Below are 14,166 nucleotides of genomic sequence, written 5' to 3'. Positions count from 1 at the left end.
TGGGAAAAATGTAATGTAGAGATCCTAGATTAGAGATTTTAACTGCCTAAAGTTCAGAGTATTTCTTTAAACAAGCAGGTTATTAAAATGCTCCCATACCCTTGTACTTCTGAGATCTAAAAAGCCAAGTAATTAATTTGAAATTCATGACATACTGATTTTACTTAACTTTATTAAAATCAACAATGCTACGTGGCCAACAGGCACAAATTTTGTAAATACTCATTGAATCTGAATTATATACTGTAATAGCATAAACATGCATCACAACTTCATAACCTACTGAAAATCGCCACTAATGCAAAGAAAGGGAATTCTACCATCCCAAAAAACGGGCCAACTCAGAATGAATAAGCTACTTCAATCAACTTCTACGTGGCCTTTTGGGATGAGTTTACATTTACAGACATCATTCCACTCATTTATCTATTGCCTGACGGTAATCCAGCAGGCATCGGACTTCTAGGCAACTATCTACTGAATGATATGTTTCTCACTAGACTTCAACAAATGTCATTGTAAATAGGCAAACTAACTCAATACATACATACATACATATAGGGCCTAGATCATATACGGCCTAGAACATATACAGCAACACATTTGACAATTTAAAGTAATAAGGCTCTCATCAGCGGGGATAGATTAGTTTAGGAAAATTGGTCTATATCTTGCCAATAGTATCAACCAGCTTGAACAGCCATTTTACAAGCCTAAGCACAAATGCTAAAGACATTTTCAAATCACCACCCAATAAATAGTCCTGAAATACTCCCACTTAAGCAAACCTAAAGTGTAACATGCATGTTAGATGCTGTTACTACGAAATATTTCTACTCCCTCCTTTACTCCACTCTGGATAAGCTTTGTAACTGCCTCATTGCACAATTGTACATGCAAGTCAAATGAATAACTATAGTTCAAACACCCATTCCCTAAACAATTGTTTTGTACATCTACTGAGGAAATCTGGTTGAACATAAAATAACCTAATTTCAAAAGCACTGATCTTCAGAAACACCAGCAACACAGAACTCCGCTGGTGGCAATCAGACCTAGGACCCGCAGCCATTCCCTCAGACCATGCCAGAAACCTCGGGATCCTCACCAAAAACAAGCACGCTGTAAAATCACAGAACGCAGTCTCTTCCTCCGAATTCCTCACTCTGCGAATGCTACGCAAGATCTTCAATTGGCTACTCTTACAAACGGGACTCACTGCGACACAGGCCCTCATCACCAGGTGACTGGACTAAAGCAAGGCCTTCGATGTAGAATACCTGCACATCTCCTACAGAGACATCAGATAATTTAGAAAGACGCAGCCAGACTCCTCCTTAGTCTTCCCTGACTAACCCACATCACATCCCACCTCAGCAACTCTGACTCTACATACAAGGTTCTACACAACCAAGGATCCAGCCTACATTAACCACCACCTGAAATTCCACCAATCACAGTGAAGACCACGCTCCGCCTCCCTTTGACAAGCCCATACTCTCGGCATCTACTGAAGGAGAAGTGGAGGACGCTCCTTCTCCCACTTTGTATCAAAGACCTGGAAAGGCCCCCATGCAACTGAGGACCATCATCTCACTTCCAGAATCCCAAATGACCTCAAGACCTTCCTGTTCGAATAACCCTCCAAGACCCGCAAGCGCCTAAATACCCTATCTGTTGATTATCCACACTAAATAAATCCTGATTGATATTAAAAGTCATCTAAAAGGTGTGAACATAATACAAATGTAGGACAATTTCTCCTTAAAGGTATATCACCTAAACCATTAACAGATCTGAAAAGTGTTTACTGAAAAGACAACAGCTTGATAGTACATAAGAGATAAATACTTAAATTAATAGCTTGTAACTTATTTGATGGGGTAATATATTACTTGCAAGTTTCACTTTGAAATGAAGCCAATCTACTAAAAGCATGTTTCAGTTTGCTTTATCTACACTATCCAGTAGTGAAACTCAAATACTAATACGTACCTCCCCCTTCCAATATCACCACCATTTTGCTCCAGCTGCAGTGCAGGTGGGTCCTTGGGCGAAAAGATTAGATCTTGATGAGCTGTCACTGTACTTGTATGTCTCTCAGTTGGGAAATGCCTTGCATTAGTTCTATTTAATGGTCCCTCCCCTATGGACACACTGGTAATTGCTGTGCTGCCCTCTCCAGAACGTTCTGAATTGCTTGAGGATGTTCGGAAGTGAGGTTTTACACTGTGAAAGATAAAATGATAATGTTAAGCACAAGGCAATTCAGGTTACCTATGTTTAGGCTGTCCGGTTTTAGGTTTAAACCCATAATACCTGATAAACCCCACCGAAAGGGAAATAGCCCTCACCAGGGTAAACATATTAACACTGTAAAAACACATGCAGAACCACAAACTAAATGTCATTCAAGAAAAGGAGAGTGAAAGTCATTTTATTTTTCTTTGTCACTATTGATGGTAGGTAAAATGCCAACACCTCAGGCTTTAAATATGCAATGCATAGTGACAAGTATATGGGAAGAGTTGTAAGAAAGTGGCTCTATGTATACTGTATTAAAATAAGGTACAGTGTGTATAGAGTCCCCAGTCTCCAGAGGTATGACAGAGGTTAAAGTCAGATATGACCTCACTCTTTAAAGTGGTAGCTTGGTCGAGCAGTAAGACAATATCAGAGGACAGTGTAAAGCATTTGTTGTACACACTCAGTCAGCAAAAGGTTTCACACACAAGAACTGAACTCCAGGCCAAATGTTTTACATCAAAAGATATATTTTTATTTTAGAACCAACAGGTATCAAAATCTACTTCTCAATATGAGTGACTTTAGGTAATTACTTTGCAGAAAGGCAATAGACTTTGTAAGAACAATGGCTACAGTGGTTGCAATAGGCAACACAATTTCAAACAATTCAACATTGAGCTCAATGGGTTTTTCTACATAAATGCAGTGGATTACTTTAAGGATTACTTTTATCACCTCAGGACTGGATCCTGGATTCAGTCCTGGGACGTAAGCTGTAAACAGTTGAGTGAAAGCGTTTGTTACAATGCTGATGTATTTTCAAAGTTGACACTTAGGACAACATTGGTGGCTTTTCACTGAAAAGTTTCTATGTGAGGAAATTCAAGTCGCAGGTGAAGTGGATTCCTAAGTTCAGCACTGGGATCTCTACCTAAGACAGGTAAGTAATCACGTTTTAGTAATTGGTAAGATTACGGATATTTCTAGTTTGCAAAAATCTACAAGAAATTTCTGTGAAAAACAGTCAATGATTTCCTATGGAAGGAAATTCAAGTTACTGGTAAGTACAGTAAGGATTACTTTTGCGGTTCAGTACTGGGCTAAAAGTTACAGTGCTGGCTTCTCTCCTGATCACAGGGGAGTATTTCAGAATTAGTTATTCGGCTGATTTTAGATTAATATTTTTAGTTTCAAAACTCCACACTTAGGAGAAATTTCAATTGAAAACCAGTTAATGTTAACCAATGGAAGGAAAGTGAGTTATAGGCTTTTAGGTAATCACTTGACTGGTAGAGTTAAGGTTCTTGGCTAGACTTAGGGGTCACCCAGGGCTGGATAGGTACAGTTGGTACACCCTCAGCAGCACCGGGGTAGCCGGGTGCAGAGAGAGTAGGCCCAATGCAATCCAATGGAGGGTAGGGGTCCTTTGGTTGGTGGCTGCAAGCAACCAGGCCACGCCGCGGTAGGAGCTGAGCTGCTGGTCACTTACTCAGGTCAAGTGGGGAAGTAGAGTAGGGGAGTAGTTCACTTCCAGCGGCACTCTGGCGGCTGGGTGCAGGGTGCTTTTGAGCCATCGGGCGCTCAATGTTATCCAAAGTGAAAGTTAAAAAGTGAACAAAGGCTGCAGGCTCGGGGACGGAGATTCTTCGGGTGCGACCACTACTTCGAGAGGTAAGTTGGGATCTTGGAGAAGAGGCGAGTACCCCAAAGGAGGGCACAGGGGGCGCCGGGGTGACTTTTGGCGTCGGGAAATCTTACCCTCAGCTGGTCGCGGTTAGAGGGGTCCCTGGTTCTGAGGCTGCAGGAGTCATCTGGGTCTTTGAGCACTGGACTTCGGGCCCCAGTTGCTGGGGGAGGGGGGGGGGGTGGACGTGTGTGTGTGTGTGTGGGGGGGGGGGGCGTCCTTGTGGTCTTGGATCGCACAAGCTAGGCTTGGTAGGTGCAGAGTGGGCTGGATTTGCGGTTCCTGGCTGGCACCAGAGGTTTTGCTGTTTGAGCAGAACCACTGCTCGTGGGAGTTCCAGTCTTTTGGAAGGAGACGCCAGAGTTTCACAGGAGCAGGTTCAAGGATCAACAGGCCTGTAGGGTTCTGGGGCTAAGTCAGTGGGCTTCAACCTTTTGTTAGCAGCTGCACAGCAGGTCTTGTTTCTTGGTCGTGTTGTTGCAATCAGGATCGATGGAAGGAAGGAAGGTTCAGGGGGGTCCCTAAATACTACATTTAGGGGCAGTACAGGTAGGGCATAGGCAGGGACCAATGGGTCCCTGTCCTGGGGTGGGTACACCCTCTAGCCTGCTCCTCTCCTGTGGGAGGGGGCAGGAGCCTTGCTGTGATTGGGCAGGGCTCCCCATCTTCAAGATGGCCAGAGCACAGGGTCGTGCGTCACCTCGCCTCTCCCACCTGAGGGGTGGAGTTGGCACAGGCTGCCACCCCCCCCCCTTTCCTGACGTAGGGTTTCCCACCAGTCTTCCCGCCAGAGTGGGGGTCAGAACTGGTGGGGGCCAGTTGCTGAGTACAGCAAATGGTCTGGAGAAGCTCACAAAAGGTGGAATGCCTTTGAAGCTTCCCCTGCCCATACTGGGGGGAGGAGGCTTGGCACCTTGTCCCAGGATGTGCATTGTTTTAGGCCCAGGAGAGCGAGGGCTCTCCACCCAGGTGTCCAGTAACATGTCTGCTGTGTGGCAGCCTAGGCCGCCTCAGACAAGACGTGGATTGTAGGTTAGGTTTCAGGGGGCATCTCTAAGATGCCCTCTGTAGTGCATTTAACATTAAATCTCACACTGGCATCAGTGTGGGTTTAATGTGCTGAGAAGTTCGATATCAAAATTGCCAGCTTTCATGGTAGCCATTATGGTGCTGTGGAGTTCGTAATGACAACCTCCCAGCACCAAATACTCTTAATGGCATCACTGCACTAGTGCCCAGGAATGGCCCTGGGTACTGAAGGGGCACAGGGCTCATGCACCTGTGCCCACACCACTGCCATAGGGCACCCAGCTAGAGGGGTGGCAGATGTATGCCAGGGCGGTGGGTTTTGTGGGCATGGCACACAGGGATGTGTGCCATGTTGACTGTTTTGTTCTGTACTTAAGACACTCAGCCTGTACTTCCGGCTTGAAGCCTGATATTCTCAGCCAGGCATGCCTTCTCTCTGTGACGCCGATCATCATGAGCCTGCTGGACTGGTCTGCTGCATCCAGGGCGGATTTCAGGCACGAGTCGGCTATATTCTTGCCTTCCTCCACCAGGTGTGTTGCCCTCAGTTGGTATTGCTCAGGGAGGTGTTTGAGCAGTTGTCCGACCTCGTCCCAATGCTAGTACGTATGCCTGTTGAGTTGGGCATTAGAGTTGGCAATGCGCCAGTGTACTGCTGAATTCCTCTCCATTTTCCTTACAGTGAGGTCTATCCTCTTACTCTGTCAGGTGGTGGGCCTGAGTTTGTGGGAACATTGGACCTTTTTCTGGCTGTTGCTGCAATGCTGGAGTCAGCTGTGACGGATCCCTGGATTTAGGGAGGATCCTTAGACGAGTGTTAGTATTATTTCTCTGTCCTGAGTGTGGCAGACCTGCAGCTTGCTGGTTCTTTCAATGCCTCCCTCTCCTGTTCCAGAACACTTCGTAGCATGGGGAGGAATGGACTCCTGGTTTGAGTGGGGAGCAGGATCTCTAGGAGGATGTAGGCTTTTGGTTTTTCTTCCTCTAGTTTCTCTCCATAAGCTGTTCCTGATGACAATGTTGTAGATCCCAATGTCATCTCGCAGCGTGGGCCTTGAAAGTTGCGTTTCCATGGCCTCTTCTGGGCTTTCGGCGTCGAGGTCCTGCCAATCCAGGTCCTGCACCACCGAGGATGCAGAGTTCAAACTTGTGCGCTGGTCTTCTTCGCCTTCCTCGAAATAGTATAGGCCCTCTTCCTCTTGGTGTTCCTGGGGCTCGGGAGTTAGGCGACTCTACGGCGTCAAACTCGTCCTAGACTTTGACAATCATAGTCTTCGACGGGATGGTGAACCTCTTCATTCGCTCAAATTCTCTTTTCCTTTGCAGGGTGTTATCCATTTCGGCCTCGAGCCTTCTCTTTACTTTCCATCTCGGTGGCCTGTTCGGCGTAGAGTGTTTCGGATGATCTCTTAGACGTCTACTTCGAAGAAGCCTTCAGGTCCTTTTCCTTCGGAGTCAAGTGCTCCTTTTCGGGGGCGTGCTTAGACGACCTAGGCTTTTTGCGTTTTCGCCGCCTGGGAGTCCTTTTCGAAGGATCCGCTGGGCTGTTTGTCCCTGGATGCAGCTGCGGCCGTCAAAATATTCGGCGCCAGTGCTCCTTTCGTGGACCTAGACTGTTTAAGAGTCTGACTCAGGCTTTCGAGAGTGTCGAGGTTTTAGGGGTCGACGTCACTCCTACCTCTTTTTTAGTTTTCTTATCGGTCTCTACGATCGTGAAGTCATCTGTTCCCTCGGCTATGTTGTCCTCTTCGTCACTGGAGAGGCCCAAGTCCCGAAGCGACGGAGGTCGGCATTTTCCTTGCATGCTGTGGTTGGCTATCCTCTGCCTCTCTCTAATCCTGAGAGTCTTAGGGATGAAGATAGACAAGGTGTTGCAATCCTTCCTTTTGTGGTCGACCAGTAGGTAGAGGTTGCAAATCGGGTGCTGGTCCTTCTGCACGTATTTGCGGTGGTAATTTCGGCAGAATAAATTTGAATGGACTCTTGTCCATTCCTGCGCTCAGGGGGCCCCCTGTGTGCGCATTCTCTGTTGGACGTCGAAGTATTCGAAATCCTCCTCCGTCGTCCGGGCGGTCTTGTTCATGGACATTCTCCAAACTTTCGGTAGATTTCAGCTGTTTCCTTCTTTTCTCCAAAAAACCTGGAACCTCTTGGTGACTATCCAGACAAAACGGCGGAAAAAAGAATCTAAAGATAGCGCCCAAAGGTGGGAGCTTCCGGAGGAAGCGTGCCAATGTCACAGGAAGTACATCAGAAGGTGGGGCTACAAAAAAAAAAAAAAAAAATACAAAGAAAGAACTAAGATTCCGGACCCAGCCACTCTACCGCGGAATAATGCACAGCATAGTGAATCCAGAAAGATTCACGCTGCAAAAATGCTGTAGTGGACAAAATAAAACTAGAGTCTGAAAACACCCTTGTCTGCCAAGTGTTTAGCATAACTGGTGTAGATGTGAAACATCTCCGAGAGTAGGCTGGACAGCACCATTAGTGGCTTTGGCACTGCAACATGTTCCATGTTAGAGTGCTTGCCACTTGGTAGGCAAAGCAAGGTTGACAAGCAATTCAGAAATTGTAATTTTACAATGTATGAGAAATGGCTTGCAATGATGCATAGAAGTGTCCCTTCACTAACCATGGCATTTGATGTCATTGAAACCTCACCGTGGTACTCAGTAGAAGTTCTAGATCCCATCAGAAAAGATGAATTTTCTCGTTAGTTTCAAAAGTGTTGCTTCATTTTTGACTGCTTCCGCAACTGAGGTCATAAGCGCTCAGTTCAACAAAAATGTTCCCGAACCTGCCCAGACAATCGCAATCTTTAAATGCAGCACTATTTGCATGGAAAGCTATGTCAGTGGCCAGAGTTAGCAAATCGTGTACTGGTTGTTGTGGCGATGCTCATCTCAAGTGCCAATGTTCTGAGGGCCTTTTCACAGAAAAAAAAGTTTACAGGAATGAAAAAGTGAGCGCATATGACCAAAAACTCACAAGTAGTATTGCATGGTGTACAACAATAAGTTTGATTAGCAAAAATGTATTTGGGTCTCAAATACAATGTATTTACACTGACTATATACCAGGCAGAAAGCATGCAATAATAAAAGCCAAACACTGGGGGAACAAGCATTTACAATGCAATGGTTTCGCCTTTGGAAAAGTTAGAGCTATTGGCATTGTAAATGACTATTTATGTGTTGGTTTTGAAAACGGATCAACAAATGGCATGGTCATTTACATTGCCATTAGCTTACTCTCGCAAATGTGAGACCTATTGTACCCTACGGACGAGCTCAGCAGACAGCAATTACTACCACATCCACACCCAGAGCCCCACACACACACATCCACACCCAGAGCCCTACACACATCCACACCCAGAGCCCTACACACATCCACACACCCACCCAGAGCCCTACACCCACACCCACCCCCACACCCAGAGCCCAACACCCCCCCCACCCAGAGCCCCACGCCCACCCCCCCCAACCAGAGCCCCCCGCCCACCCACCCACAGCCCCACACACCCACACCCCCACAGAGCCACACACACCCAGAGCCACACACACCCAGAGCCACACACACACACACCCAGAGCCACACACACACACACCCAGAGCCACACACACACACACCCAGAGCCACACACACACACCCCCAGAGCCACACACACACACACACACCCAGAGCCACACACACACACACACACCCAGAGCCACACACACACACACACACCCAGAGCCACACACACACACACACACCCCCAGAGCCACACACACACACACCCCCAGAGCCACACACACACACACCCCCAGAGCCACACACACCCCCAGAGCCACACACACACCCCCAGAGCCACACACACACCCCCAGAGCCACACACACACACACCCAGAGCCACACACACCCAGAGCCACACACACCCAGAGCCACACACACACACACCCAGAGCCACACACACACACCCAGAGCCACACACACACACCCACACACACACACACACACACCCAGAGCCACACACACACACACACCCAGAGCCACACACACACACACACACACACACCCAGAGCCACACACACACACACACCCACACACACACACCCAGAGCCACACACACACACACACACACCCAGAGCCACACACACACACACCCACACACACACCCAGAGCGCCACACACACACACCCACACACACACACCCAGAGCCACACACACACACCCAGAGCCACACACACACACCCAGAGCCACACACACACACACCCAGAGCCACACACACACACACACACCCAGAGCGTCATCTACGGTATGTAAAAGATATTTTCCGGCTCAGGCGCAGACCTCTGCATCGTTTGCCTCGCTGCTCATCGAACCCGAAGTGTCTTTTTCGATCGAAATGGAGCACAAGCTAAGCAGTCTGCTTCATTGTGTTCTGGAGATAAACACTTGTTACACACCGGGTGTTTATCTATGTGTGGGTATTTAGAGTTACAGTTGGGGCATCTTTTAAATGGACTTGGTGTCGAAAAGGCTCGCGGCCCGATTAGACGTCCTGAATAGAACAGGAATAAAGTTGTCGGCACCGATCGAATAACAATACCGACGACCCCGAAGGCCTTTAGAAACTTTTAATCGATTTCGAACTCAGAGTTACGAAAGTACATCCGAACCCAATGGCGGAAAAAAAAAAACTGAGGATGGAGAGGATGCCCATGCGCACTGTAGTCCAAGGGAGGAGCCACCTATCTCGTGATACTTCGAAGACTCTTCCAGGACAACAATGTGCAATCATGCGGACCAAACACTAGGCGGCGATGTATGCACAGATATGAATTCAGCAGCCCACATGCCTCGAACACCCATTGGTTAGGGCTTCTCCAGGAGTGATTCCTACCCACTAGCTCATATGCCAGGCATAAATGTGGGACCTTCAGACACCCACTTCATAACACTTATGGACCTTATAAAGAGCAGAAGAGGACTGAATCTACATTCTGCAACCTGAGAAGAGCCCTGGACTATTGGACCAGATGTCTCATGTAAAGAGGAGGTGGGCTCCATAAGGTTGACCTTTTAAAGCTACAAGGGTACAAGAAGCTAAAAGAGGCACCAAACAAGAATATGGCACTTTGCACATAGAGATACATAAAAGCATTGACCAAACGAGCAGAGCTTACCTTTGGGACATACTGCCTTTGTAATTGATTCAGCCATGCTGTACCGTAACCCTAATGCTGTGCATAAAGACAAAACCAAGAAAAAGCATGCACACCAAACTTATGACTCCTACAAATGGGGCAACTGCTTTTTTTCTTTTCTGTTTACCAATCAAGTTTGATCAGTAAACAAACAGAATAAAGTAGCGCAGGACACGTAGGGGAAGTAACCGGGACAGGGGGAACACACACTGGGTTTGCTGGATACACTGTGGGTGGGGACACAAGTGGCGGAATTGCAAAACAGGGGGCGCAGTTTGGGAGAGGGAGCAGGGAAACAATGGGCAGATTTTAAGCTGGCAATAGGTCTCTGAGAGCATATGTGTGGTCTAGTAGAAAATATGTTAAAAGGACAGCCCTCAGATCTCATAATCTTGCCAATCACAGAGACAGACAGACATTCTCAGTCTAGGCAAAAGAAAAGTCAGAAATTAGGGGAGAAAGGCATTTTAGAAGGAAATGGTATGTCTAGGTAAGAGGCTGAAAGGGAGAAAGCTGCCTAGACTTTTGAATGTGTGCCATGGTCTCTCCAAGCGCGATACTTAGTCATCATTGGGCTGAGTCTCGTTCCCCAAACTACTATGGGCTAACAAATACAATAAAAGTGTCACAAGAAACTGCACAGGCTACATGGAACCTTAATATAATGAATTTCAAGCACAGGTGAATAGTAGCTCAATATTTTAAACTGTAGATCAATCCCAAGCCTGCACAAAGACATTGTCTAAAGAGAACAACTTCTATTACATAGGTCATCTGCTTAACATCTTGAAGCATTCCCACTGATTATAGCCTTTACTCTAAAGCAAAAGACTAATTTCTTAATTTTCTTTCAATTGTGTGTTAACACAGAAGTGAAAGATAGCTTAAACTGTGGATATCAGAAGCAGTTTAGGGAATGGCTAGAGGAATTGGAATGATCGCACCTGAGAAGGTCATTACAAAAAGAAGGAAAAGTGAAAACATTAAAAGCAAACATTTACATAAATAAAAACTGATTCTCACCTTTTTCTATGGAATGCCCTTCCTATACTTAACGAGGAAGCATTCGTTTTATAAGATCCAGATGAACCAAAACCATTTACAAACCCACCATTGGGAAAGGGAGCCTGTAATCAAGAAGCAGAGAACATTTAGAAAACATTTACCTAATTAGTAATACTCTTCATATACTACAGTAACAATGTAATTGTAATCTTGGTCTAGGGAGTTACACCTTGAATGGCTATTATGCCCAGCATTCTGCAGCAGTTAAACATTTCCCTTTTTATAAAAGAAAATGCATGTGCATGGCTCATGCTATCAGACATATACCCTTCATTAATTCTCCAGTAACTAGGCTCTTCGCTTCCAAGTGTTCAATCCAAAGCAACTATCAATGGTATGGTCTCTCAAGCTCAACCACCTCTCCAGTACCACACACAGATTGTCCTCAACGGTCAAATCCAGCTGCTATCCTCACCAAATGCATGCTGTTTATAAATTCAAAAATAAAATGGCACTGTTGGTGGAGGCACAACATGTATACTACTATTGTTTAAGATCTAAGGCTGCTAATGGAAGGTGCATATTGACATTTTCACAGAAATGTTATTTATAAAAATTCAGATGTCCACAGTTTATGCTTTTATAAGATGTTCTTGGTGAATACATTCCTCTTTAAATGTCCTTCAGTCGGCCTGTACAGAATTCCTCCCAAACTGCACAGATCATGGCAGTAGACCAGAAACATCTGTTATTAGATGGATAAGAGCACAGACCCATCTTTAAACCATTTAAATAAAAACTGAAGTCCATTTGTCAACCAACAAAACCAGGAGATATATTGGTCACCTAAACTGGACAAGTGAATAATGCCACCCTGCTCACCCTCCTCAATCAAATAGAAAAAAAATCAGTCATGCAAGCCTGCGAGAGAACAGTCTAAGTGAAGGAGTCCATTAATTGTCTGCATCACAAAAAAATCGTTTTAAAGGTTCAGATCAAATATGTATCATTTAGTAACCAAGACTAACAAGTAACTAGAGACAGACTCAAAATCGCGAAACAAGTTGCAACTCAAATGCTTATTTAGAAAATATAAACTTATGGAGTGCTTCATTGCAGCAAATAACGTTCTGAGCAGTTATGCACTGTTTATGACAGTTACTGACCAGAGTGGGTAAGATCTGATACACATGAAACCATCCCAACACCAACACCCTCCCCCCGCCACAGAGAGCATTAACGTGCTCGACCCCCACATACACAAACCCCTACTCACCCACTGGGATCCTCTCACCACTCAATAATGGACCCCTGTCCCCACCACATCTTCAACCTCGGAAGCAAGACCATTGGTGACTAGCTCAGAAAAGTTGTGAACACCACAATCACCCCGGCCTCCGTCCCTGAAGACTTAAAACATGCTTAAGTGAAGCTCCTACTGAAAAGACTATCACCAACCAAGGAGAGCCGAAGCACTACCTGCCCATTCCTCTGCTTCCGTTTCAAGCGAAAGTTTAGAAAGCTATCAACCAGCAACTCACAGAACATGTAGAAATCAACAACCTGGGCCCAGCCCAATACAGATTTTGGCACCCTTTATAAAGGTTTGATTCTCTGCTAATAGAGACCCATGACTATCAGCTTAACGACAGATCGAAATTATTGCAAGATTTCCACGACCTTGCTTAACGTGAAATCGCATATTTGAGAAAATATGCTAGAGCGTGGCTAAATGGCACCTGGTCTAAATGGGTTTACTGGTGATTTTTACAAGGCCTGTAAATCAACACTTATTAGAAATGTAAGCAGATTCGAGCCATTATGCCTGCTCAATTTCAATACTAACATTTTATCCAAAGTTTTAGTTACCCGTCTTTCTCTATTAATGATCACATTTCCACCATGCTATCTGGCTTTGTACCACACTGCTCGACCCCAATCTAAGCACCTTAATCGCCGTGGTCACTCAAATCTCCCCAACTGTTACTCAGTGGCTGCGTTTTCAGATGCCGAAAATACATTTGATTCCCAAGTGTTTTTTTTCATGCTGCACTAGCCAAACTGGGCATGCCTCAGTTTTGACTAACTGATTTGTCTACTATAGCAAGACCCGCTGGCCTGATTGCACCTAAACACCACACTTCTGGATCCTTAACGCGTGGTACTAGCCAGGATTGCCATTTCTCCCCTTTTGTTCATCACCAAGGACCCTCTTGTTCGCCACTTCCAGGAAAAACATGGATAGATTCCTCAGATTGGGACATTAGCTTCCCTTTATGCAGACAGTGTTTGTTCGCGACACCGCAGAAAATATGCCTCCACTTGGCGGGAGGTGCAGCGATTCTGTGTTTTCTCAGATTGTGCATTTACTTAAGTCAGTTACTTCAACTCTGTACCATTGCAGGGGAAAATCATGCTTACATGGTTCCGTGGCGTCAGAGTACTAAATATCTGGGCACTCACATTCACAGGGAAAACTCAGAGGTAATCCACAACTATGGGTCTGCTTTAATGAAACCCGAGACGCAGGTCGAAAGATGGATTAAGCTTCCGCTTGCTAATGCCAAACATATAGCAATTATTAAAATGATAGTGCGACCCGGCTTTCTTTACCTTTTTAAAAAAAAATTCCAATGACTTACTAGCAGTGTTTTTTACCTCACTCTGTGGGCTGCCTAAACGATTAATATGCAAGGAAGTCCTTACACTATCCTATGTGCAAGGAGGCTTTAGAGTCCCCGACCTTCAGCTCTATTTTTAAAATAGCCCAAGCACATTATGCCTACTAATGGTATTATCCGGACGGCATTCCTGAAACCTGCATGCACACAACTACCACATCTCCCTCTTGACACCATACTGGCCCAAGGACTTCAGCGTGACCCAAATAAGATTTATACACTAGACACGACTAGTTGGGTGTGGTTCAAGCTTCTGTTGTATCTTGGTGGTGAATCAATTTACTCTTCCCCCTCTCCTCCCCAACCCCCCATTCCATTCATAAG

At 45.7% G+C, this 14,166-nt stretch overlaps 1 protein-coding gene across 2 annotated transcripts in view; it reads right to left on the bottom strand.

Annotated features, from left to right (window-relative positions):
* The window catches only part of LARP4 (La ribonucleoprotein 4), a 331,711-nt gene that overhangs the window by 129,728 nt on the left and 187,817 nt on the right, over nucleotides 1-14,166 (bottom strand). For both annotated transcript variants that reach the window (XM_086966264.1, XM_086966274.1), the window contains 2 exons: nucleotides 11,180-11,283; nucleotides 1,996-2,229 (listed from right to left, as the gene is read on the bottom strand). In XM_086966264.1, the coding sequence (XP_086822390.1) occupies nucleotides 1,996-2,229; nucleotides 11,180-11,283 (338 nt within the window). The remainder of the gene's footprint in view (nucleotides 1-1,995; nucleotides 2,230-11,179; nucleotides 11,284-14,166) is intronic.

This window comes from Lissotriton vulgaris, chromosome 1_1, assembly GCF_964263255.1.
Source record: "Lissotriton vulgaris chromosome 1_1, aLisVul1.2, whole genome shotgun sequence".
Lineage (NCBI taxonomy): Eukaryota > Metazoa > Chordata > Amphibia > Caudata > Salamandridae > Lissotriton > Lissotriton vulgaris.
This window is presented reverse-complemented; position numbering and strand designations above follow the sequence as displayed.